This window comes from Pipra filicauda, unplaced genomic scaffold, assembly GCF_003945595.2.
Source record: "Pipra filicauda isolate LSUMZ 115617 unplaced genomic scaffold, ASM394559v2 scaffold39_size4671491_pilon, whole genome shotgun sequence".
Lineage (NCBI taxonomy): Eukaryota > Metazoa > Chordata > Aves > Passeriformes > Pipridae > Pipra > Pipra filicauda.
In genome coordinates this window covers 1,252,980-1,280,777 of record NW_024104531.1, presented here as the reverse complement: position 1 = coordinate 1,280,777, position 27,798 = coordinate 1,252,980, and the positions used below count along the sequence as shown (strand labels likewise).

The 27,798-nt window shown below is 41.0% G+C and overlaps 1 protein-coding gene across 1 annotated transcript; it reads left to right on the top strand.

Moving 5' to 3' along the window:
* Window positions 1-10,607: 10,607 nt before the first annotated feature.
* KLF5 (Kruppel like factor 5) lies at window positions 10,608-27,534 on the top strand. Its single transcript, XM_027713557.2, has 4 exons — window positions 10,608-10,927; window positions 12,816-13,686; window positions 14,790-14,849; window positions 26,725-27,534. Exons 1-4 carry the CDS (start codon window positions 10,709-10,711, stop codon window positions 26,901-26,903), a joined length of 1,329 nt encoding a protein of 442 aa, XP_027569358.1. The 5' UTR covers window positions 10,608-10,708; the 3' UTR covers window positions 26,904-27,534.
* The last annotated feature ends 264 nt before the right edge of the window (window positions 27,535-27,798 follow it).

Sequence of the window (27,798 nt, the reverse complement as noted above, 5' to 3'; positions counted from 1 at the left end):
ACTTACGAGTTCGTGCGTAAGCAAGCTCTGTAGCTTAACTAAGCATGTTATGAACCGGTCAGGTAAACACATTTTAAATGAGCTGTACATTCATGAACAGCAGTTTTCCATACCATAACACAATAGGCATAGACCAAACTTCCATTAAGTCACCCAGCAACGAGAATACTTATGGGTCAAATGTGAACATCCTAATACATACATGTTTTTATCTAGAGCAGCTCTAGTAAAAAAAAAAAAAATAAACAAAGTATCATTAAAATGGAGAAAGGTTTTTATATTGGTTTCTTGTTCTGAAAATATTTCTTTTTATTTATTTAATAATGAAAAAAGCATTTTCAAAAACAAATTATGAAAAGAACTTTTAGGAAAATATTAGTATATTACAAGTGGAAACTAGCTAAGCTGGTTGTAACATATGACTGCAAGTTAAATGCCTCTTTTTGAAAAACAATATCCTTAATTACTTGAATAAATTAATATTCTTAAAATAGGTGCAGAATAAAGCTGAATTAAATATTGTACTGAATATTTTGTTGCATGCTTTACCAGCATGTTTTGTAGAAAATAATCTGGCACTTGAAGCTGAAGCTATGAGTGACAGTGTTAACAAAGTGTTTCATGTTTTTCTCACTGAAACATTATTCACTTCTGTTGATCAGGCTCTAAATATTTTCAGAAAGGCAAAAAATGATGAAGGAAAAAAAGCAGCATTATGTTAATTAACTGTTTAACTATGTTGAATATTATTTGCCATAATCTATTACTTAATATATGTCGGAAAACTTAAATTAAAAACATTCTAAAGGACTTTGAATGCATCTGCAGCTCCTGGGAATAATATAGTTAGCAAAACTAGGGTGAGATATGTAATACTGTCCTATGTCATTTCAACTTATGTAACATTTGATTTGACTTCTTTTTTAATGGACATCTTACTTATATGACTTATTTGAGAAGAGGGATGTTTCTGTGTTTATGCATTTTGATAGATGTATATCACTTCTAAAGACATATTGTGAGCAAACATTTGAGTCATCACTGTCATTTTTCACCTGTCATCTTATTTCTAGATCATCGCAGTGTTGGCAAATCTGTCGTTTTCTGACTACGCTTTACCTCAAGTAAATTAAACTAAACAAACTGTGTGGAGGCAGTTCCTTCCTTGATTTAAAGTGTTCATCACGAGGCAAATAGAAACCATGAAGGTGGATGCAGCTATGCCTTTTCATTACATTACACAATTAAAAATACAGAAATTTCCTCGCCCAGGAAGATCAATATTGTCATCAACCCCCAAGCGAACAGGAGACAGGACTCGTGCAACCACATTTTATCAAAGCTGATCAGCTTCCTCGTAGTGGAGCACTGAAGTCTTTGAGGTTGGTAGCGTTTGGTTCATTCATCTTTCTTATTGGTCCGCTTGTGATGGCCACTAAACACAACAGATGCTCTGGCAAGCTTTTAGCTTCCCTAGCGAGTCTAAATACATTCTCTAATTTCTGGGGTTTTGATGATCAGGATTTTAAACATTGTCATCACAAAAAGACATTCCTCTTCTATGGAGTGATTGGGATGAAAAATCAAGCACGCATTCATAAGTTTTCTTGGGAAGCACCTTTCAGATTCCTGGCTCACCCTTCTACTGCAACCTGAGGTATGTTTTTGTAATCTCTATTTTGCTGTTATGCCTCCTGACAAGTGGCATATAGTTATTCAGCTCACTTATTGAAAGATGTTCAATGTGTCTTCACTGGAGGGCAAACCTCAATTAGTCTTGAGGCAGATGCATAGAAAATCAGTACTTGCTATTGAGATTATTTTGAAATTACTTATTTATTCCTAAACTTCTTTTTTCTTCAAAAAATGTCAGTCAAGTTACCAGGATATGTTGAAAAATGGTAATGGTCACATGAGTTATTACCCTTATTATTAAGCAAGTGAGAACCCTGTAGTAATTTTAATATCCTCTGACTGACTGAAAATCCTACTTTTGCTGCTGCTGCAGCTGTTTCTGATACCAGAAAGGCTGGTTCCTTCTGGTTGTTGGGGTTTTTTTCTCCTCAAGGGTATAATGTTTAGACAGACAGGATATGCTAACTAATTCTTTGTGCTCCTTTGAGTTGGGGTGACTCCTCTGCACAGATCATGGATTTGGGGTGTGCGACAAAAAAAATGGAGCAATAAATTTACTTTAATTAGGAATTCCTGAGCTATGGTGTGCATGCCAACAGTGTTCTGTAGGCTGCTTCTGTGTGATTCTCAAATACTAACAAAAAAGATCCATTGGACCACAAGCAGTGATAGTCAAGCAACCTCACTGTGGGAGACTGATCAACATTGAAATTGTCTAGATTTAACTCCAGTCAATCGACCTCCAGCCTTGGTGGATCTTTATCTGATAGCTCAAAGAATCCATTTTCACAGTTTCTTCTCTATTTAGGCATCTAAACTGCACATAGATTTTAAGTGTGTATTTTTTTTTAATTATTATTTATTTTTATTAAAAAATAAAAGGAGGAGGGGGGCATAAGTAAGTAAGACTGAAAACTGCATTGTTAAAATGAGCCCCTCAGTTTACTGCATGGTCCATCCAGAGTTACGATGTTCCAAGGGAAATAGTGTCAGCCTCCATCTTGAAGCCCAGCTCTCTCCATTGCCTACACACCAATTAGTTGAATAGACACTAGCCGTGCATGCAGGCTCAACAGCTAAGTGTGAGGGAGTGATTTACCCCCTCTTGAACTGCGGATGCTAAAAAAGATTGAGCATTTCAGTGAAACACCCTCACTGGTGCCAGTTACAGTATAACAGCTCTATGAGGTTCACTTTACATATTTAGGCATCTAAGATTTTCATCTTTTTGGCCATCTGAGGAATCTAGCTAACTAGCTATAATTAAGCCATGAACCTTTTCATGTCTTCATATATATCTATACTGGAAGATGTACAGTTTAGAAGCATCCCACATGCCAAGGAATGTAGGGATTTTTAGTTTCAGTAGACAGCATTCCCACCTTCATTATTTATTTCTCCCCCACAGTTAATCTCCTCAGTAAAGCTAATCAACTATTATGTTGGTACATAGCTTGTTGTTAAAAACCAATCAAACATGAGATCTTTTACACCAATCCAGGAATATTCCATTTGAAAAAAAGTTGAGACTTGTCAGTTAGGAATTTTAGTCAAAAATGATGAGCTGAATCCAGTCATACACTTTGAAAAAATGTGTTTTGCATAAACTCTGTTATATTTTGTGACCAACTTTATTCAAAGTTATTTCAACAAAGTCATGTTTTCATAAGCTTATAATGAATGAAATCATATTGTCTTTCTATTTTAATAAATAGCCACACGGAGTGTTCACATCAAGTTGCTCAAATTAATGTCCCAGTGCAACTTTATAACTACCTACATCATTTAATTTACACTTTCTAAATATTGGTTCTAACTCTAGCTTTCTTAACAGTCTTCTGGAACATGTCTAATATTCAAACAATTACTAAATATCAATCCTGAAAACTCACTGACCATCTCTTTTAAAATTCTTGGCGTGAGGTTATCCAGACATATTCATCTAAGACCATAAATAGTAGCTGTTTTAATATGCTCTTGAATTACTGTTGAAATGTATTTTGTCATTATGTGATACAAATATATTTCCTCGTCTTTCCCCAACTGCAGCACAGGAATATTTAGCATGTTTTTTCTCCTTGCTTATCAACAGTTCTACAGCTTTTATCTAAAACCAGACAATTGTGAGAGTTCTTAATACATTTCATGGACTTCTTTTAGATGATCTTTTCAATGCAGGTCACTGACTTCTTAGGCATCTTTCTTCCTCCATATTATTTTTCCATAATCACCACCATCAAAGTTATATTTGCTGTTACTAGTTCTTTTCCCAGCTGTTGAGTGTCTATAATTATAACTGCTTTACAAAATGCTCTCTAAGGAGGCAGGAGGAAAGAGGTCGTTCTTTTCAAGAAGGGGTGTTTTTAGTTCTGTGGGATTGCAGACTTTGAGAACTGTACTCACCTCACTCAGCCTACTATTTATTTCTGTTTTGTCTAATGTAGAATTCACCTATGCTGGATGTAAGTCTGTTTGAGTACAGAGATATAGCTTAGTTTTACGAATTATGAACACACTAGTGCTAATAGCATGAGCTCTCCTGCTTCGCCACTAAGGGTATAGCTACATGACACCCTGAAATTTAGCTTTCTACACTTCCTCTGAATGGGGCAGTTCAGGTGCCACAGGAAACATCAGCCACACAGGCTCATTAGCTTCTCTGGACAGCCAAAGTGGTCTGTCAGGGTCTCTGCACTGCTCCCAGTATTGCAGTAAGCAGCACACTGTAACCCTGCAGATATTAGGCTCTGAAGGCCCCAGGATCATCTTTGTGCACCTCATAGTCAGTTGATTAAGGAGCTTATCCTTTCTTCCCCTACTTGAAAGAACATAGCATAAGAAGTGCAGGAATTTTTTCTGACCACATCCCTTAATTATTTTTGCTCTCAACATCAGGATTTAGTTCCAAATGAGCATTCATTTCCCTACCTCATTATGCTCCTAGTGACTGTTAAGCCCGTAGCATGTCATTGCTTTAATGTCCTCCTAGCTTGTCCAGCCAGACCATCCCCTCTGGCACAACCAAGCCTGTGAAGGCTCCATCTCCCACCTGACAGACCAGGATTTCACGAGACCCAAAGGACTCTCTACTACATTTTTTCTCTAATCAGGAGATTTCAGCAAAAATACGCAATTACGGCAGCTTTAGAGTTAGCGTTTATTAACAGATTCTCAGAATAACATTCTGGAGCCAAAAAGTGCTTTCTTTAGTAGTAAAGAATGTGGGTTTGTCTCATATATTCAAGCAGTTAAAACATCAGCATAAAACCACCTATTGCTAACAAGCATTGCCAACAGCATTTGCTTTTATAAAGCGGGCAAGCCGCCGTGTTGGATGGGGGAGGTGGAAGAAAAGAATGGTGGTGGCTCCCACCAAACTTCCAAGTGACGGGAAAACCACCTTTCCAAAAATTGTGAATGTTATTTCCTAAGTACGCATTCTAATTAATCTTGTCTAATTGCTCCACATGTATAGATTTCCATCTGCTCTAATAGTACATAAATAATTAAATGACATGCTTAAGGAGCATGTCATTGTCATTTCTGGCCCTACCATGCAACAAGTCAGAGCCAAGCAGCTGTATGACAATGGATGAAAATATAGGAAAGACTCATCTCCTAAAGCTGAGTCAGTGACCTGTTGTTCTCAAAAACACCTGTTGTAATAAACAGCCTCCAGTTCAGATATACATTAAACCTATAGAGATCAAAAAAATGAAACTGGTAACAATAAAAGATTTTTCTGTATTTTTGCTTCTCAGATGGGCCAAAAATATTTGAAATGTACCTGAAACCTAGTAATATGAGGCTATTACCTAAAGTTAAGACTCTCTAATATCTGACTAAAGATTGGGTTCAGATACTGAGTGAGATGTCTTGTTTGCTCCAGACAGGTTGATGATTCTTAATCCAAGAATTCAAGTAATGAGCAGTTGAAGTTTCCATCTTGAAACATCTGTTCTGCCAAGTCAGCACTGGCCTTGATAAATAGCAAATCAGACTGATGCATGCAAGTGTATACACACATGCTCAAGTTAAACTTGAGGGAAAATACTTGAACAGATCTCTGCATAGACAGATTTATATAATTAATCTGTAATTAGGCTTTATACAGTGCAGACTGACTCAGGTCAAAACACAGAAAATGCAGACATGGTAGGATCTTTACCTGTTGCTGCAAAAAGATTTTTCAAAGGTTATTTGTGGGTAAGTTTACATACCTTCATTTAGTTGTCACAAACCTTCACTGCTATTCTAAATTACTCATCCTATAGTGCAAGAAAAATATGTTTAGCTAAAGGATAAAAAACAAACCACAAGTACAATTGCATTTGAGTGTTTTTAGTAATCTTAGCAAACTTCAAACATAACTTTAAAAGTTTTGCTTAATTTTTACCTGTGCAAAAGAGAACCTTGCATACACCTCTCATTTTACATAGTCTTTACCAAGCTTTGCAATGGTGACTCTCCCTGGGCCTGTAAGATAATAATTTCTCTTGCAGTTTTTTTTTTCTTTATATTCTAAAAAAATGTCAAATCCAGTTCTCTAACACTGGAGTCACTCTGTTGAGAAAGTTTCTACCAGGCCAGATGTACCAATTCAATTCCATTAACAAAAATGCCAAGCTGGTTCAGGAAAGTACACCCTTCATTCCCAGCAGTACAGCAAAGAAAGCCTGAAGAACTGCACTGGAAACAGGAAGGTTTGACAAAATTGTCCTCTAGGGTATACAGGGGGCTTTGACAGAATGAAATCTCATTTTCTGTACATGCTTCACAACAAAGCCTTGTCCAAGGGGAACTAGAGGCATTCTCCTGATTGTAAGGCTTTGCACACTAGAGCAGAAAGGTGGAACGGGATGACTGCTGGAATCTTAAGAGAGAAAAGAAGTCAAGAAGAAATGTGTTTTTCCTCAAAATGCCAGGCTGAAATAATTAGGGGAGTGCCATTTGTTATTTCAGCAGGAATATCATTTTCTCCATATAGTCTATCACAGTATTTCTGGTAAAGTAAAATGAAAAATGGGAACTGGGCTTGCCTTTCATAAGCAAAGGGAACACCTCTGTAAATTAATCCTGAAACAGCAACAGATAAAGGTACACAGCAATAGACTGTCACTTCATGATTTCCCACATTCGCTTTAACAGAAAGTCACCCTGCTACATTCCTCGTTGTGGTGGTGCTGCATTATATAGCACAAGTGGCATTTGCAAAGCCTGTCATGAGTTAAGATGGTACCTTGTGGCTAGTGCTATCCTGTCTTCGGTGGAAAGTTAGAATGAGAAAAACAACGACTTTCTTAAAGTAAAAGGATTGTACTGGATCTCTTTTGAAAGTCAGAAGTAAAAAGAGAAACCATTTCTCCCCTTGAGGAGATGGAGTCTAACGAGTGGCCAAAGTACAGACATCTACTATTTTGCAAGAAGAAAGTTAATTTCCACTTCTCTAGTAAGTTTATGTGAAAAAATAAGGTGGATATTTTCTGACTCAGAACAGGCCTCTGAATGTGCTAAAAGCTCCTGAAATTATTATCAGACATCTTCCTGTGGCTTTCAAGCCTGGCTTAGTTCAGATGAGGTCCTCAGTTTTCCCTCACCTCATCATTATGAAACAACTTGTCCATGTCTTTCCACTCCTTCCCTACCCCTCCAAACAACATATGTGCAGGTCCCCATCAACTTTGGCCCTACTCCTCCCACCAGGACAGTGGGACACAAGTACCCTTCCTTAGGAGGTGTGTCTGGTGGAGCCGATGAGTTAAGAAACCAGGGAGCCTGTCTCCGTCCTGCCCCTCTGCCAAACTCCTTTGCTCCCAACCCCACTCCCACAAGGCTCCTCCACTGCCAAACTCCCGACCGCCTGGGACTTGACATTTGTTCTTGTTTTCTCCTGTCTCCCCTAATGGGTATAGCACTACTAAGCGAATAGGAATGTACAGAACAAGAGAGTTCAAAGTAATTGAGTCTACATTCATTCAGAAAGCCTGGATCCTTGCCCGCTCAGAACCTGCAGCATTTACATAGTTTCAGAAAGTTTAACCCTTTTTCCCTGAACCTAGTAACGTTCTTTGGAGTGCAGAGCATTGCAGTTCTCTTACCAGTGACCATGGACACTGAAAGGTGTCCTTCACATTCCTAGCTCTAGGTGCTTACCACTCAAGGCTTTATTTCTCCTTTTTTTGCTCTGCAGGACAGTAACTAAAGGCCTTGAGTTGTTATTTTTATAAGATGCTCAGGGAATTGTGTTGCAGAGGAATGACCACTTACTGTAACTCCTGAACGTGTCTGCCAGAAGTCTTACTTACACAAACAGGGCCAAGCTGGGTTGAAAAGAGCTTACTTGTTTTTCTGCTGCAAATTTGTCTATTAAGGTGTAAATTCACCTCTGTCTGCAAAATCAGTGAAGAAGCAGAAACATTCCAAAATTATTATAGCTGTAAACTCTTTTTTTTAATTCCGAACATATTCTCATTTCAGTTTAATTTAGAAGATGATATTAGTTGGCAGTTTATTACCGACTTTAAATTTGTAAATAATAATGATTTGTCCAAAAGTATAAAATCTGATAACAATGGAGATTCTTAAAATGAGCTATTAAATAATTTCTCTGTCTAGATCTAAAAGTGCATTTAGACTGTCTGTAAGATAAATAGTGCAGCACTGTGTAGGTCAGATAAGCAGTGAACCTGATCAGGAACAAGAGTCAATCTGTTTAATTGTTAGTGACAGTAGCAATGTCAAAATAAAACATGACCCTTTAAAAATTATGTAGTCCTTAGTAATCTTCCATTTGATTGTTGCTTGACAAAAGACTATAGGACCCGGCCCATCATTAGCACAAAAACATGGTGATAAGATTGGATTTATTTATCTGTATTAAAACACATTCAGAGATGTTTTTGAAGATGTTTAAAGTATACACAAAGCTTTACTCCGTGATACCATTCTAATTAACCTGCCAAAGCATTTGCTAGAGCAGACCCTTTAACAATGTAAGTATATAAAACAAAGCAAAACAAAAAAAACCCAAATTTTGAAATTATCTGTTTATCATTCACATAAGGAGATGGAGGGAAAACATGCAAATTAAGTACGCAAGTCTCAGAAACATTTCAGTTACTACAGCCTTACAATTCACAGAAATGTCTGAAAGTTATTGGTATATGCACTAATCAGATGCTGTCTAGCCCTATGTTGTGCCTGATCTAGAAGAATTAGTTTCCAGACAGCCTAGTGTAGTATTGCTAGTTTTGCATTTTTAAAGCTGTTAAAAAGCAGTTTATACTAAACTTGTCCTTTCAGAGGGTCAAAAACGTAGTTTGGAGCCTAACTGGCTTAATACAGGCGACATGACGGGCATTCAAAAACTGTAGTTTGAAGTATAGCCCTAAACTAGGGTTATGTCAAGGGCATTCACACAAAAACAAGACATGATTTAAAAATCTGTTGGTTAAAACACCTGCTTATAGGCTTGAGTGAGGAAAGAAATGCCAGCCATGAGTCTTCAGAAAAGGACATTGAAGTTTCATTGTCTAAATGCAAATACGTATTAGTGTTAGTGGATGGAAATTAGCCTGCACGGCTTTAAATGCTACGCTGACGGGAGTAGTCGGATCTGCGTTAGTAATAACAAGCATCGAGCGGCTACGTATTGCTAAACAGACAGTTTGTTTAAAGACATGTTATGCTGAGCTCTTTCCTGGTTCTGTAATTAGTTGTCTACATGCAGGCTCTGAGATATCCTACTCGCTGTGGACTGGGCGGCAAAGAGGAGGAGTGCCAGGTTGACCAGAAAAAAAATGCTTTTTTACGTTTTTAAAAAAGAGCTTTATCTGTAAATGATAGGGGATAAATGCGGGGAGGGGGAGGTTGCAACATGTCTGTGGATTCACAGACTCTCTCCCTGCAAACCGGGAGTGCAGAGCTGGCAGAGCCAGGAAAAAGGTGGAAAGTTTGTGCTTTTTTTCCAAGGCTCCACTATGTGCTGTACTTTTCCCATGCGACGTGATCCCGCCGGTCTTGCACGAAAGGACAGCGACGCTCCTTTTTCTCTTCCTTCAGCGAAACATGCGGGAGCTTAGCTCACCGTCCTATGTCTACGAGGAAATATGCTTTGCGTCGAAACCACACCTCAAAACAAGTAAATAGAAACTTGTCTCATCCAAGGGGGGGCGGGGGGGTGGGGGGGAGGGGGGGGGAAGAGACGAGACAATCCTCGCTACCTCTTTTCCTCTACCTGTCTTCCTTCTAATCTGCGATATATCTGTGATACGCTGAAAAACAGCATTTTCATAGCGTAGGGGGGCTGTATATCGCAGCGCCGAAATTTATTATCAGCAGGTTTCGAGTACGAGTTGCCTTCGGGACAAAAAATAATAAATCTGAATGACTGCCTTTAAAACCCTTTTGAAGATGAAAGGTAGGACAAGACAGTTGTTTTAAAGTGCCCACATTAGCAGCGCTTCTTTACAAGACTATAAATAATAGTGAAAGCACGAGAGGGGCCTCGGCGGACCGCCGCACTTGCTGAAAACCCGCTTCTACTCCACGGCGAGCATCGCGCCCGCCGACCCTGTCCGAGGACCCTGCGCCGGGCACCGCTCCCTGGCTGCTGCCTGGGCGATACCGCCGGGGTCGGGTCGGGGTCGGGTCCGGGGTCAGGGTCGGTACCGGGACCGCTCCACGCCGCTGCCTCCGCCGCGCTCGCCGGCGCCGCCGCTGCGGGGCAGGGCCGGATCGGGCCGGGCCGGGCGGCGGGGAGGAGCTGCCCGCGCTCCCCGTAGGCAGGGCGGGCGGCAGGGCCGGCCCCCTTCGCCGGTCTGGGTGGGGTGTAGGGGGGGCCGGGGGTGGAGTAGGGTGAAATAGAGGCGGGCGTGTGTCACCGGGTAGATACCCGCGGCCAGGTACAGGGGGAGGCACTGACGACAGCGGAGTGGATGCGCTCTGGGCTGGGGCTCCTGGGCACTGAGCGCACGAGCAGCCGCCGCCCGCTCGCCCGCCCGGAGCCGCCCGCGGGTCAATCGCTCTGTGCCGGGGCGGGCAGACCGTCCGCGCCGCACCCGCCGCCAGCCTCATGGCCACCAGGGTGCTGACCATGAGTGCCCGCCTGGGGCCCGTGCAGCAGCCCGAGGAGCCGGTGTTCGCGCAGCTCAAGCCCGTGCTAGGAGCCCGAGAGGCAGGGATCTTCCCCGGGGAGGACCTGAAGCAGCAGCCACCGCCCCAGCAGCCGCAGCAGCACCCTGGGGGCGGCGGGGGCGGCGGCGCGACCCTGCCGGCGGAGGAGATGGTTCAGGTAGGCTGCGGGTACCCCCTCCCAGCCCGCCGGTGGGCGCTGGGTCCCCGCACGGCCCGCCGGCCATCGCGCCTCGCCCGGGTGGGAGCGACCGCTGCGGAGGGGACGGGTGGGACTGGGTGGGGCCGGGCCGCGGGGCGAGGGCGGCGGACACTGAGGTGCGGGGCTGCGGCGGCAGCGGCGGGGGGTGTGTATGTGTATGTGTATGTGTGCGTGTGTGTATGTGTGTGCGTGTGCGGGGGAGCGGCCTCGCTGCCCGTGCGGAGCGGGAGCGCTCCCGCGTTCCCGCCGGCGGAGCTGTGCGCGGCGGCCGGGGCCGAGGCGGGGCGCGGGCTCCGCGGGCCGTCCCGCGGCGGACGGGGGGAGCGGGGCTGCCCCCGCGGCTGTGTTGAAAGCTACAGCTGCTGCCTTCGCACTTGCCCGGCGGCAGAATTAGAGCGGCCGCCTGTCCTCCTCGCCCACGCAGGGAGTCATGTTCGGAAGGGGGGGGGGGGGCGAGAGCACACGACACACGGGGTAAGGGGGGACTTCCCGGGATTTTCTGACTATCCCAGGAGGCTGTTTGGGAGCGGATCCACAGGCAAACAGCTGGAGCAGCTAAAAGCGGGAAGACGCCAGTCGCAGCCGGGCTCCAGCCCGCGGACGGTGCCCGTTCCAGGGGCGGCTCCCCGCGCCCCTGTGGGACGCCCGCGCTCTCCGGGCCGGCGGGAGCCCCCGGTGCCGCAGCGGGCTATCGGGCGCTGCGTTTCGGTGGTGTCTTCCCCAGCGAGTAAATAACTCAGGGCTTCAAAGCGAGCTACCCTCGGCTCGTAAACAAGAGCTAGAAAAAGTAGTCTGGCATGTCGAGGCAGATCCAGATCAAAGAGTCGGGAAGGCGGCTCCGTTTGTTTGTGGTGTTTACTGGGGGTCTTTGAAGAAAGGTCCTAAAATCCGCTTTCGGGCAGAGTTGCTGTTTGTCAGCTGCTTTCTCTTGCGGGGTGCTAAACGGGTCTGGTATGAGCGCTCTCTTGACAGGGCAGGGGGGAATGTAGCATTTGCCCATTGGAGAGTGCGTGATAAATGTTTTGCCGATGACTGTACACCAGTAATGTATAGGGCTCCAGCCACCCACGGATTCCCTCGCACCACTGCGCTAAGAGAATGATTTTCCAGTAATTAAAGAGCTCTCCGAGGACTGAGGCATGGATCGGGACATGTTTATCATGCTATTAGCCAATTATACACTGCACAGATTATTACTGATTTAAACGTAGTCCTGGAGACACTTTACACAAAGAGTACTCTGATGCAGTCAACTCCTCTTCTTGTTATTCAGTATTATTAATAACTTTACACTTTGGTGTCATATTTCTAATCAAATACTGTTCTTTTATGGATGAAAAATCCTGGAAGTGTAGAAATATATATACGTATATATAAGCGTTATTTGAAGTATTAGCATTCAAATAGCCAGCTGAGGATGTGGCTTTTAGAGTTAGCATTTCAAAGAAAAGCGGGTGAAACAGATAGGCAGTAACCCTGCTCGAGCAGTGAATTCCATAGCAGGAGATCTGCAGATTAGGCACAGCGCCTGTCACTTCTGTGCCTCGCACTGTCTTGTAGGCATAAAAGATGAAAAGTTTGTGTATGCTGAAACATCAGATCAATCTTAATGTGTGAATGACTTATGCCATGACTTTATCTCCTTGTCCTTGATGATGTTGATCAGCGTGTGATTATAAAAGACAGGTTCTCATTAGTGTGAGCGTTCATAACTTCTTCTCTAGGTGTCTTGCGACTGGCTGAAGAGTATTGCCTTTTATTTGCAAAGCCTCACATGACTTGCATGCCATCATCTTTCTTGGTTGGTAACAAATCATGTGGATTATGGTCTGTTTTGTCTTTGTAGACAAGATGTGAAATGGAGAAATACTTGGCACCTCAGCTCCCGCCTGTTCCTGTCATCCCCGAACATAAGAAATACAGAAGAGACAGTGCCTCGGTTGTAGACCAGTTTTTCACTGACAGCGAAGGGTTGCCTTACAGCATCAACATGAACGTCTTCCTCCCCGACATTAGCCATCTGAGAACTGGCCTGTACAAATCTCAGCGACCCTGTGTAACCCACATCAAGACAGAGCCGGTCACCATCTTCAGTCACCAGAACGAAACTACTGCCCCTGCCCCTACTCCCACTCAGGCCCTCCCCGAATTTACCAGCATCTTCAGCTCCCACCAAACTCCTGATGTGAACAACATTTTCATCAAGCAGGAGCTTCCAACTCCAGATGTTCATCTTTCTGTCACACCCCAGCAAGGCCAGCTGTATCAGCTCTTGAGCTCACCGGATTTAGATATGCCCAACACTACTACTCAGGCAGCCGTGATGGACTCCCTAAACAATGTCTCCATGCCATCTGCCATGGCGGGCCTTAACACGCTCTCCTCGGCTGTTCCACAGACTGCAATGAAACAGTTCCAGGGTATCCCCCCCTGTAGCTACACCATGCCAAACCAGTTTCTGCAGCAGCAGGCCACTTACTTCCCTCCTTCGCCCCCAAGCTCAGAGCCTGGAAGTCCAGACAGACAAGCAGAGATGCTGCAGAATTTAACCCCCCCTCCATCATATGCCGCAACTATAGCTTCTAAGCTGGCGATTCACAATCCAAACTTACCAGCGACTCTGCCCATAACCCCCCAGAACATCCAACCGGTCAGATACAACAGGAGAAGTAACCCAGATTTGGAGAAAAGACGTATCCACTACTGTGACTATCCTGGTAAGCAATCTATGCCAGAAAATCCCAGCCCTTACAATAAAAAGAGTGTGAATAATCATGGATGAGGTATAAGTGGTTTTTCTTTAGCTGTCGTCTACACCTAGGGAGAACCAAATAGTTTCTTGTCAAAGTAGAATTTCTCTTCTTTGTTGTTTTATTTCGAATGGGACATTTTCACATTCTTTAAATAATATATACTGTTTTCTTCATGTCATTTGTTGTTCTCTTAAACGACTGAGTTCATTTTACCATGTTACAAAATTTTTACTCTATAGAAAATAAAAAAATTATGGCCTTTGCTAATGTAAGTCAGTGTGACTATGCAGCTCCTGCTCTCATTCTTCCAGTACCTGTGGTGGAGCAGAGGCTTAGTTTGTCCAACGCAGTACAGCTCAGTTTGAATCTTCTGGCACCGAAAGAATCATTTCGGCTCCTAGCAGCTGAGGCCGTGGCCATATCTTCCCTGTTATGAACAGGAGATTCAGCTACCCTCAAAAATCCATTAAAACCACCTCTGAAAATTGCCCACAGGTAGATTGTTTTCAGCCTCTCCTTCTCTTACACTGAAGGGGAAGAGGGACCTGACTGTAAACTGTGCCTCCATGTAGTACGTAATCTCAGATACAAGATGTTCACACTCGTAGTGCAGAGAGAAATTGCTGCTCGTGGTTGCTCTTCCCCCTGAGCAACATAACTCTGGGTGGTGTAGCACCCATTCGGTGTGCAGTGTGATAAGTGCTCGGTGGAAGAGTTACACTGAGCCCCGGGTGACAGTGACACCGAGTCTGGCTTGATCAAGTCCTCTGGGAAATTTTTAAAAGATGAAGCCCCTTGCTGAGTTGTTAATTTACGTAGCAGGTGTTACTGTACATAGATTGTAGCAGCTCTGCCAGAAACATACGTGTTTTTTCTATGTAAAGCAGCATATCCCTAGGAGCTTTCTATGTAAAATTTTGCTTCTAAATGACAAAGATGATGCCAGAAAGTAGTAAACTTAAATGTGTCCAGATAGTACCCCAACACTGACTGAGGAAGTTTAAATGTAATGTGAAGTGTTCCTCTTCTCCCTACTGAAGCCTCTCTGCTTTTTTGTTTTGGTTTAGGCTGCACAAAAGTTTATACAAAGTCTTCTCACTTAAAAGCACACCTGAGAACTCACACAGGTATGTATTCACTCTCTTACTGTCTCTTGTTCGTTCATGGCTGACATTTTCTGAGAAAGCAAGCATGTTTGGTCTGCCATCTCCTCCCTGTTTTCTCTAGAGTGGTGTAGGTACAAACTGGCAGTTCAGTTAAGAAATATTTAGGGATTGGTCAATGAAAAGAAAAATTGCTTTTATTAATGCAGTTTTGTTAAACCTTTTATAATACAGAACTCACAATAGCTGAGAATAAAGCAGATGGAAACTTGTCTTTTCAATCTAAAATGCCATTAACGTGTTAAAAAATAGACCTTTTCCCCCTTGAATAATGAATTAAGCATAGTAAACGTATTCTTTTAAAGATTTATCTAAGTAGATGGAATTTTCTGGTTTGGGTTTTTCTCTTTGACCTTTTAGAATTCTTTAATCTTAGAATTTTTCAGAAACATCATGAAAACTCCCAAGATAATGTCCATTTACTTCATCCTTGGCGTTAAGTGTGTTTTATTATTTTTTTTTGAAAGACAAGTAGTTCTACATACTTAATTTAAAAAAGCAACAACATAATTTCATTTTTTTTTTGTCAGTGAATGACATTAAAGTGGAAACAATTAAAAGTGTCAGTGAGTCACACTTGTTTTTTGTACGTTGATCGAACTCCACCTGCAGCTGCAGAGACAGTCCTCGTTCTCGGGCCCGCATGGAGTGGAGCTGGGGATGGTGTTGCTTGTGTGTAGGTGCAGAAGCCGTGCATGCAGAGGACAGTGGTTGGGAGGTGGAATTGCCCTAGGTGCTCTTCCTAAGCATTCACCTGCTGAGACGGGGAGGAGAAGGAAAGAGGGAAACGGGGAGAAAAACTCACCACTAGGAACATCGGAAGCTAGTACCGCTCTTTGCCAGGATCTTAGAACAGAACTGTTCATGCTAAATCAGTGGAAAATATCAAATCAAATGAGAGGGCTGCAGCTCCTGTTTTTAAAACCGAGTATGAGCCTGGTGTTCTTTATGCATGGACGTTGAATCAGAGCAAAACACAAATCACAGTTCAAGCAACTTTGTTATTGAAGCAGGCTGTCAGTGCGATGCCTGTGCCATTCAAGTAAGGAGTAAGTTTAAACCAGAAGTCAAAACAAAACTTGTCGTGAGATGTGATCTAACAAAACGTTTCACTATCTCTATGGAAACAAGGCTTTCTGTTCAGCAGCTATTTAGAATGGATCGTTAGATTATCGTAAAGAAATTGAGTATCTCCAGGCTAAACGTTACTAAGGAAATTTTTTTTTGATAAACGAAAGTTACCTGTGTTGCAGTCACAGTGAAAAATTGAAAGCAGCTGTACAAAGATTATTGCTTTGCATTGGTAACAGACTAAACACAAACGCTATTAAAAATACTTTTTATATGTAATCACTCATTAGCAGTAATTTTAGTAAGAAAGGAATATTTTCATGAGGATGTAAATGTGAGTAGTGTTGGAGAGTAGAAACCCCTTTTAATAAATAATCTGTAAATTTAAGAGTGTGCAATTTCCACTTACGCACTTCAGCCAGGAACTAAATACCAGTTTTAAATATCTCATTTACTATTATATAATAGCTAGAAAGAGAAATAAAAACAAAGCTTTAGTCTAAAAATTACCATTACATCAGCATTTGAAATGAACATTTCTTCTTTTTTAAATCAATTTATATTTTTTTTACACCTTGAGTAGTAACGATGTTAGGGTTTACAAAGTTAATACGTGTGTGCATAGAAATACATCCCACGTTGCTAACATATATTGCTTAGGGTCACTAATGTTTATTGTTGCCTTCACTTTTTTACCTGGAAATGTGAATAGATGTGCAAAGGTCAAAGGAACTGATGTATTCATGAAAACAAGAATGTTGTTTTAGATAAAAATCTAGTGAATTTAAGCAGGTCTGTAATACAAAGGGTCTTCTGGGGAGGTGAATGAAGGGATAAACTGTCTAAAGCGTGCATTACATGCAAGAATGTGAGTCCGTATCCTGTTACCTGCAATATTTCAGAGTTTGGATTAGTTTAACTCTCTTGAATATTCACTTCATAATTGAAGATTTTCAGCACTGATTCTGATCTCTGCCTTAACATATGGTCGAAATGTGTATTAAGAGTCAGATCTCTGTATTAACATTAAATCGATTAATGAATGTTAAAGTAAAGGGGTGCAAACTCAGGGAAACCTGAGAAGTTGCTCAGCTCCCCCAGGAGTGCTAGGGAATCTCGCTATTGGTTTCCAAAGGACTCAATGCACAGAGGGCTAAATTAGGGAGTGTGCCTCTGTGCATCCCATCCCCCTGAACTGTGAATTCATACAGCACTAATAAATTTTGATTTTTTTAGTTTAAATTTTTTTTAAAGGACTTTTGTGAAACTTTTACCTTCAAAGTCTAAAGCAAATGTCACGTAATCCATTTTAATAAAGTTGTGTGTGATATTCTTTCAAATCCCTTCAGGGATAGCAGACCTGTTTATCTGGCTAAACCCGTTCTTTAGTAATCATGGACCACTGAAGTTGTTCTCTCCTCTTATTCTTAGTTTCTTAACAATACCTTTTAAAGTTGGCTGCAGTCTCTTTCTCATCCCAACCAGTCCCCACCCTTCTCAGCAATCTGTCATCTTAAAATAAAAGAGCCTGCAGCAAAGGTTGTCTGCCATTAAAAGTCAAGACAGACCTTATGGTTTTCTTTTTGTATTGGAAAATCTCAGCCTTTTCACGGTATTTATTTAGCAACCTTTCCCTTCTGAAAGTTTTTCCCTGGGTTTAGTAGACGTTCTTTGAGAACAAAGCTAAGGGAAATGTTATTTTTGATAGGTGGAATGTAGGCTGTAGTCTTTTCTTTTTCAGTTGGGATATGAACACGCTGTCAGACTTTGTGAGGTACATTTAAATAAAACTGTAGGAAATGGGCAAGAGGAAAATCCCATACATTTTTCTTCTTAAGTGTTCCCAAGGTGTTTATCTTACACCAAGTCAGGTGGTATAAGCTAATATAGTTATGCTGATTTAATGCAATTACTCTGGACTCTTTCTGTTGATTAGGAATCCAGTATTCCCATTAAGAGCTAAGTATTTGTACCAGTTGCAGAGGCAGGCACACATTTTTCTTTCTCTATGTAATGCTTTAGCATTTGTAAATGATGAAGTAGATTTTAGTTTAAAACTGGTAACCCCAAACCAGAATATGAACAAAGATTCAAATGTTGAAAAGTTGCGTAACACTTTTTATCCATTTCCATGCAGGTGTCTGGTACATCGTAGTACCTTAAAACACTTCCTTTTAAAATAACTTTACCTGTTCGTCGTGGAACCTTTGGCATAACAGCTATATGTCCAACTCAAAAAACCTGCCAAATATCAATGAAAAGCAGTTACTTGCGTATTGCAGATAAACTTCATTCAGTTCCTTTTCTGGCATCTGAGTATATAAATATATATATCACGTAATCATTTAGCAACAGTGGCCCTGTGACTTACCCTTTTAAGATTTCTTTATATGTTAAAGATTGGATTGTGGAAAGCGTTTGATATGTGGGTACCTGGAATACCCTACCTGCAACACTGCAGAACTGCTGGCTCCAGGGGTTTTTTAATTATTATTTCTGTGAACAGCTGCACACTTCAGAATTGCGTATGCTTTTTAGAGGAAAATCTGTCATTGTTTTGAACGCATCAAGGCACGCACGTTGCGGACATTTTCCAGCTGCATATTGGTTTTCTGTATACAGAGTCTTTGTACAGGCATGTTCTCTGGTCACATGATGGGCTTGCCATTAATAGTTTCTAGCATTAACTGCAGAACTATTTCATCTCTATCTATAGATCTAGTTTGGATTTAGTGATGGGAAGTGGAAGCCGAGATAACTCAAGAGAAATGGCATTTCTCTAAATGAGATGCACTCAAAATGCCTCCACTGTCCCTAGTTATTTCAAATGTTTATATAGGCATGGAACAGCTGCTGACTTGTGCAGTTCCTCAAGGTGTTAAATGTTTTATTTTATTTTAGATTTCTGCCTCGATAGATCCAAAATTAGACTGATGGTACAACAGAATTAGAACCAGTTGTGTGCAGTGGACTTGAGCAGTTCCTAGGACTTGGTGCTCTTTAGGGACACTTTTTAAAGGTGGTACCATATAGAATTGCCCAGGAATTCAGGATGCCTGTTGTTGAGAAGGGAAAATAGGTAGTAGTTTGACTCCTGGTGGAAGAAAAGCACCTTGTGAAAACATGTATCAACTCAAATCATCCTGAGACTCTGGTGAGGGATTTCAGTCAGGGAGCACAAATGAGGAATGGAGGCCCCGAAAGAGTCTGCTTTGCTCATGGTTGCAGCCGTCTGTGCATATAGCAAACCTCATCCTGGAAAAATCTTTGCATCATGAAAACAGATACTAAGTAATATTTCTGTGCAGACCCCACTTCTTTGACCTGTTAGATGAGTCAGTTGCACAGATTATACTTTAAGGAGCTGTCAGTAAATGCCATCATTGATAGAGACCATAAGGAAAAGTGGAAGAGAGTTAAATAAAACTGTTGACAAAGTGCATTAAAGTGCAGTGTTGCTAGACAGTGCAGAAGAGTATGTTAGCATCTTTTATTTATGAATTCTTCTAAATCCATTAGTTGCCTGTGTGAGAAATGGAAGTACATTATTTTCCTGTGCAAACCACAGTTTAAGGGAAAATAATGCATTTTTTTTTCCAACACTTTGTGAACAATTGCAGATCTTGGGATTAATTGATCTGGTTCTTTATCTGTAGTCAGAAGCTAAATGAGAAGTGTTAGAATGTGTTGCTCAAAAGAAGGTGAAATTTTAGCAACGTAAAACTATATTCTAATTAAATATTACTGATCATTCACATCAGCATACAATTTTTACGAATCAGGAATTAAATTCTAAGGTGTCAGGTGAGGGGTATTCAGATTTTAGATACCGAAAAGAAAAGCCTAATATTTTCTTTTTGATTAAAAGCCTAGAAAGTCCCTCTAAGCATGAAAGCTTAAAAAAACTGTTGTTTCTGTCAATTGCTCCCTGAGAGGATTAAACTTCAGTTCCAAGATATTTGATTCCTGATAAGGAAACTGTTGACCTAAGAGACTGACTTTAAATATAGTTCATTTTGAGACCGCCCTCCATAGGCTAATATAGTCCCCAAGATTCACAGCAATTGCCAGTGATTAAAACTTTCCATTATTTGATCAGACATTCCTTATTGTAATTAATTTCTGAGCTTGACTGGGATGATTGACTCCTGCTTCCAGCCGGAGTAGTGTGTTGCTTGTTGTTTGTTAGATGACCTGCACCTCCCATTGGTGAAAGATTAGAAACATTTGAGTAATGTCCTAGTTTAGTCTGAGTATCTTAGTAGCAGCATTCCTGTCCTGTCAGGCTGCATTATTTATATTCAGTGATCTCTAACAACTCTGATTAAGGACATATTAAAACCTTTGATTTTGGCAAGTGTACAGTGCTTCGCTTTGAGTTAAAATAGCTTTTGTGCTTTGCTTTAATTTTTAATTTTTTTTTGTGTGTCTGTGTGCATACAGTAGATGGATATCTGGAAGTCTACAGTACATGTTTAATAAATTCCATTTTAAGAGCACCTCTTATCTGACTGCACAAAAGCCAGTGTTACTGGTGAGAGAGCTAAAGAGCTGTTCTTGTACCACAGGCATAGGTTAGGAAATGTGTTCTTAGGAAATGCGTAGACACAGCCATGCACCCCAGATGGCAGGGATTTCTTATAAACCTACTTTAAAAAAATTCCTTTCCTCTTTGTTTGCATATCTCTTTGAAGAGAGACCACCTCTGTTAAGACAGAATGTTATACCAGAAAGAAAATAAACCATTGCACAGGCCAGTCAAGATTCCCCAGTAATCCTTGAACTGCATAAGACAACACTTACCAAAATAAATGTGCTTCAAGAAGTGATGGGAGCCCTGTGAAGGTAATTCCTCTCTGGTCAGAAAGTAGATGATGCACAGTTTCTTTTCAGTCCTCTTTGCTCACCACTCAGTTATCTTTTATTCCTGTCCATGCTTGATTTATCAGTGATCGGACTTTGAGGGCTCAATAGCTCTCTGTTAAAAAATTCCTCAAAATGCTGTTTCATTGTGAAGTTGTACCTAATGGTCCCACTCCAGCCATTACTATACTAGGTAGTGGCTTTATCACATTTTAAAACGTGCAGCATATGCTGCTCATTCATATAATTGATGGGATGGATGTTTCAAGGACTAAATTTGTTTTGTCACTCACAAAATAAGCTGGACATACCTTTCATGCTGCCAGGCCTCTTGGACAACTGAGAATTTTGGTGCACTAAAGAGCTTTTAAATACCCAAGGGATTATTTGTTTTGAAACTTCAGCTTTCTGTTCTTTTTCAAAAAAAAAAAACCACAACCCAAGCACAAACCAAGAAGCTGCTTTTAATGACGACTGCAGCACTTGGTCAATGGCAGAAGGAAGGTCTGATTTTAACTAAACACTGGGAGCAAAACACATCTGAACGAATGCAGGCATACACCCAAGTAACTACTTTCCGGTCCAGTCAGCCTGGAAGAGACAAGAGTTTATAACTGTGGTGCTGTGAGCTGGAGAAACACTATTTCAAACAAACTAAAATAGAAAAAAAATTTTGTTTGTTCTTATTTTTTTTCTAAAAATTTAAGGCTATAGCATGTCAGGGAATTAAGACGACTGATGTTAACATGTCAAAAATTTGAAAACAAATTCACTGGAAAACTTTGAGACAACATAAATATTTTTAATAATCTGGTTTGAAACTGAACATGATAAAGGTTATGTACATAACTGGTGCAGTTATGGTGCGGAAACTTCTGCTTTGCCTGCCACTTTTTTATCATACCTAGCTGAAAATTTTTTAAGGCCAGACACTTGCCACTAGAAATAGTTCCATAATAAACACAAGTAATATTAAAATGGAAAGACTGGCGGAGGGTGTCTTTATACTTTCTTACAAGATGTAATCAGGTGTTGTCTTTTTGGAGTCTTTGAAAAGCATGCTACTTTTTATTTGTCAAGGAAGCTCCAAACTTGCTGTTCTGACAAAAATTTCTGATAACAAACAAGTGAAGTTGCAGGCGTTGCCTGGTGTAATACCTGTATTTGGATTTCTGCATACCAATAGAGTTACCTAACTTTAGGTTTGAAAATCCAGCCCTTGCTGTTTACAGCTTTATATTTAAAGAAAACCATCCTAGCAGTGAATTGCAGAAATAAAGACATAAATCTCTTCAGTGAAATAAGGAAGTTTATTTTCTTCTTAATAGGGAAATTCATCAATAATGGAAGCTTTCAGTGACTTGTTTTTTCCAAACAGAATTTTAAACAGAAACATGTTCTTGCATAGAGGCTGCATGTTGAAGATAGAGGGTGTCTTCAAAATGACTGTCACCCCCGCACTGGTGGCACTGTGCCTTACCCAAATGAGCATGGCCGTGAGTGTCACTGCCAGCGACTAGAATTAGTGTTTGGAAAGCAGTTGGTGCATTTTGACGTGGCTAAATCACAAGAAGATAAATTAAAGGGAGAAGAGGCAACACAGTGTGTTTACTGGTCCAGACCACTCTCCTGTGTGTGGTATTGATAAGAAACCCGAACCTCGGGATCTACCTTGAGGAAATTTTGTCTGTTGAAGTGACTGGTTAGGTTAGCATGTTATATGTGGATATCTACATATCTTTTTGACATCCTTGCAATCTCATAGCATTGTAAATAATTTTTTGTAACGGGCACATTGCAAGCAAAATAGTCTCCTTTCAGGTTAAGCTCCCTTATCTCTTGGTAGGTGCTTTCTGTAAAAGAGCTTCCAAACTAAACATCAGAGCTTAAAATTTCTGTGCACAAGTACAAGTCTCTTTCTCATGCTCCACAAATGTGCTTTTTTTACACTGGAGAGTGGATACGTATTAAGAGCTCAAGAACTTAAAGATATATTTTGTGATGTATAAGCCTAGCAAAATATTTTAAATCAGTGATACTGGATGGAGGTTATGCAGAAATCCAATTAAACTTATGAAATCCCTATCCCGTTGAAGTCTAATTTAAAGGAAAGCAGTTCTGTTTCCCAGAAGTGCTGCGTATAATATTTCTGGCTAGGGAAGAAAGGGTTGGAGTGTGCTATTTGGCTGGAAATCGGTACCAGCTTCCTTCATGGTGTTTTAGTTGAACAGTGTTGACATTCTAACAAATCCCATGGAAGCTCCCCTGAAGTGGAGGAGTTAGCTGTTTTCTTGCTTTTACAGTGAAATATCTGTTTGATACCGCGATCGTGTTCCAGAAAACCAAGCCGTACTGCCTTCATATTTGATGACCAGTGGCATTCTTGGTTTAACACCCTATAGAAGCCCTAAATTGCTGGAGGAAAACCAAATATTTCTAAAACTTTACTGCTACTGTATTTCTCACAATCATTAAAGTAAACAAATCTTACATTACTATGTAGCCAACGAAAACAGTGGATAAAGGGTTCAGTGTCCCTTGTTGTGTATACCTGCTTTTTTAAAAAATAAATCTTCAACCCAGATTTCTCAGAGCTTTAAAGTCAGCATAGCAAAGAAGTACGATCACTTCAGAAAATATGTAATGTGAGGTGCTTTTTCCCTCTCTTGCAGGAACTTAAACCAAATTCTTATTTCTGCTAAGTGACAAAAAGCATGTGTATAGGTTGAGAGAGAGAAAATACTACCAGATAGTTGTTCTTCTGCTTGCTCTAAAAGAGTGAAAATAATCTCCACCTACTTTTTCTTGCCCCTGCTTCCTCCTTGCCCAAAAGGAAAACATTTGAAATTGAGTCAGTTCTTAAATAGAACTTTCCAACGGAAACTAGCATTACAAACATAGATATTCAGTATTTTACCCCTAGGATTTATTCAAAATAGTCTGGGCCTCTACACTGGCACTAAAAATATATTTTCCAGTTCTCACTGTTGGCCAAAGCAGGGGTTAAAAGCAGCATTCTGACCTTAATTTCCAGTACATAAAAGTAACACTGTTAAAACAATCTGTATAAGGCAGCAGCTTGTTCCCCTCTGTTCATCCGTCCCTGAGCAGTGCTTGGTTTAGCTCAGGTCTGCAGCAGTCTGCCGGCAGGGAGGAGCGGTGCTATTCTGCGTGTAGCTTTTCCCCTGAGCAACGCTGTTGCCCAGGAGGATTCTGGCGGTGGCTGGCACTGAAGTGACCGTGACAGTGCGGTAAGTGTCGAGATAGTGTCTCTACGAAGTTGAGTGCCCTGGAGTTTGATGGGCGTTCTGGTTGCTGGACTCGACGTTGGTTTGGACGCTGTTGCACCCAGCAAGGTACAGGGTTCACTGCTGCCCCAGCTGCTGGCAGTTCGTGTGCCAGGAGCCTTCGTATCACTGCTGACACTGCTCACACATGAGGAAAAGTTTTAATGGAGGACAGCTTCTTTTTCTGTTTGTACTCTAACAGGGTCAGGTACCACCTACACAAGACAACTTTGAGGCTGCTTTTTCAATGCAGTGTAGTCCAACACTTGGTGAAAGTTGCATGTACTTCATATCTCCTTGATGCTTGGAAACAGATTTTAATCTCCGGGTCCCCATTCCGATCTGGTCTGGATATTTCTAGGCTTTCATTAACTAGTGCTATTTTCCTGCCCTCTTTACCTTTTCTGTCATTCCATGTGTAATTCTGCAAAATGTAAGAGCAAACATTTGGAGTAGATAGAGACCTAACTATGTATATGCTCTCCCTAGGCAGTGAGGGGGGGCAGGATCACAAGACTAGGAGTTCAGCATCAAGTATAAAGTTGGCAGTTTTAGGTGAAGACTTTTAAAGAAGAGTTTAAAGCTAGTAGGGAGAAAAGAGAAAGAAATGAGAAAAATAAATAAATACACTGGCTTTAAGTTAAGATGCTTCAAATGCAGGAGTAATGCTTTTGTGTAACCTCCGTATGGGCATGTGTGTTTTAAAGCAAAGTGTTCGCAGATCTCCCGGTGCTGTGCCTATTGATCAGCAACAGTCTTTTACAGACACCCTTAATAACCCAGTTAAAATACATCAGTGTATATAGTGCAAAAGGTCCCTCACTGAAGAGGGACCTTTCCTGTCATTCTACTGTGAAGACCAAATGTGTTGTCTGGCTTCTCTGGTGTTACAAAAGCTTTACACACTGGGTTTGAATGAAATCTGTATTTTAGCCTACAGTATGTGTTGCACAGAGCAAAAAACAATCCTATATGATAGAGCATCCCGTCTTCAATCAGCATCAGAATTTACTCAGAGTAAATTCAGCTATGACAGAAATCTATGATCGTTTGTGTTCTGCTTTGCGATCCACCAAGTAATTATAAATTCTGTGAGAGGTGATGCCAGGCTCTTGTTGTTCTTAAGGGATGTTACATTTCTACCATGATTTCAATAAATCCTAGTTGCTGTTTTTGCAAAGGGGTGGTTGGGTGGTTAGTTTTTCTTGCAGAGGTCTGGTTATGGTTGTGACCCTGCTAACTTGAAGCTACATCCCCCTTGTGAGCAAAGGGCTGGTTCTGCACTCAGTAGGAGATGAAAAGTTTCTAGTTGATCAGAAGAAGCAGTAGAAACTCCCAGACAAAAACATTTTCATAATTTCATCTGCATGATAAATAAGGGCTTTTGAAGTAATGTTTTGGAGTTTCTCAGATGGTGTTACCTGCATAGCTTATGCAGAATAAACAGATTGCAGGATGTGGGCTTCTCTCTTTTTTCCACATGCTTGTGTGATGGTAAAAAATGGAAAAGCGGGAGGCACTCAACAGTGCAGTAGGACTGAGACTGTGAGGGTAAAGGTCTGAGACCAATGGAGAGGTAGAAGAGGTTAGAAAGGCTTTTTTGGAATGCTCGGCTTGGGTGTATTTCTGCTCCAGATGAAGCTACTGCCACAGAAGTCATCATGGCTTTGTGAATTTATATTTCTCCCATTTCAACAAACACCTGTAAATTGTAGGCATGCTTAAAATACTGTGTTTATAGTTCTAAAATGGATGAATGCAAACATTTGAGGTGCTTGGACCAGTGTATTCAAGACTAGGTGGATATTTTGAAGTTGCATTCAGAGCTGCTGTAACACAACAAGTTTTCAGAGATGCCATGCTCCCCTACATCAGTACAGACTGCTAGAAACAGCAGGCACTTTCCACCTCTAAAATATGGCTATTTAAGCACCTTATTGTAGACATTTCATTCTGAAAAATGGGTGCTTTGAACTTGAAGGTGCCTTCACCTATATATAGCTAGCCTCAAGCAGGATACCACAAGTTTTTATTGCTTGTTACATTTTAGAAAATACTATCCTCATTGTGTTTGTATCACACCGTGCCCCTTTCTTCACACATCAGAAGCTCTTGAACAGATCTGCACACTACAAAGAATCTTCGTAGAAGTCTTCCTTCCCATTTCAGACCTCTTAAAAAAACTCTGTATAACTTACCCATTTTTCAAAGGTGCAAGCATAAGTTACAAACTTGGCTAGATTGTCACGTGAGGCTGTTTTTTTTTTCTACTCCCTGTCATAGTGAAGTGAGTGTAAAGGAATATATTTCAGTCTCATAGAGGCTTCTTAACTCTGCATTTCAGTACCAAAGCTGTCTCTAATTTGCATTTGGAAGTTTCTTACATTTTACTGAGGTATTAAATCACGCTTTCAAGAACAAAATTTGCTGAAGAAAACAAAGGGGCTGCTTGTTTGGGGCCTGATGAATAGAGCTGCAAATAACTAGGAGGCATCAGCTCCTTGTTTGTCATTTGTTTCTTCAGATGGAAGAGCATTGCTATTCGATGTGATCTCTCATCGGTTTTCTTTGCTAAAGAGTGATGGCTGACAGTTTGGCTTCTCTGTGCTCTCTTTCAGGTGAGAAACCATATAAGTGCACGTGGGAAGGCTGCGACTGGAGATTCGCTCGCTCGGATGAACTAACGCGCCACTACAGGAAGCACACGGGGGCAAAGCCCTTCCAGTGCGCCGTCTGCAATCGCAGCTTCTCCCGCTCCGATCACCTGGCTCTCCACATGAAGAGGCATCAGAACTAAAACCTGGACTTGTCATTGAGGCTGTTTTGTATCTATGCAATTTCCTATTGACTCTCAACATACAGCTGAAATTAGTTTAATTTTTGAGTATGGGTTATCCATTTAAAAGAAATCTCAAAAGAAACTGGAAATGTATATTTTGTATATTTATGCGGGAAAAGGGAAGACACTGTATCACAATACCAGAGTGTTTGGTCATTTGTTTGCTTTCATAATGTATATGGCTTTAGTCAGCAGGTTCATCTCTTTACAAGTATTGTATATCTCAACACATTGCAGCTTCATACATATTTTTTCCTCTTGCGGTGTTTTGACCAAAGCACTGTCATTATGGTGACAGTGTTTGGTAAACAAATTAATGAGAGGATGCAGATGAATGCACACAGTGGAAAAGCCATAAACTGTAATCTGTCAGGTTTTTACTGGACATATTAAGTACATGTGTTTTGTGTTGTGTTTTTTTTTTAATGTTAAGCCGTTCTGTGGATATAAAATACATAGAAAAATTCATAAACAGCCATAGAACAAAATACTTTGTTCTGTGTGTTGCATGTTTGCTATGACAAAGATTTTGTAAATATGCAGATCAGCTTTTTTAGGTTTATTACAAAAGTTTTCTAAGAAACATCTGAAAAAAAACAGTTGTTTTACATTTGATAACATGGCACATTTATGAAAAAAAGTTACTTATATACCTCTCAAAACAGAACCAACTTAGCTTCATTTTTCTTAAGAGAACTGAGCTAAGCCTTTCAGATGTTTTGTACCTGTTAACTCAATGGTGTGCACTGAATATTCAAAGCAGGATTTTGTTTTCAAATTGCTTAAAAGGGCAAAACATGCAGAATGAACTGTAAAGTCAATGTCGGAAGCTGAAATAACGGGGATAGTCAAA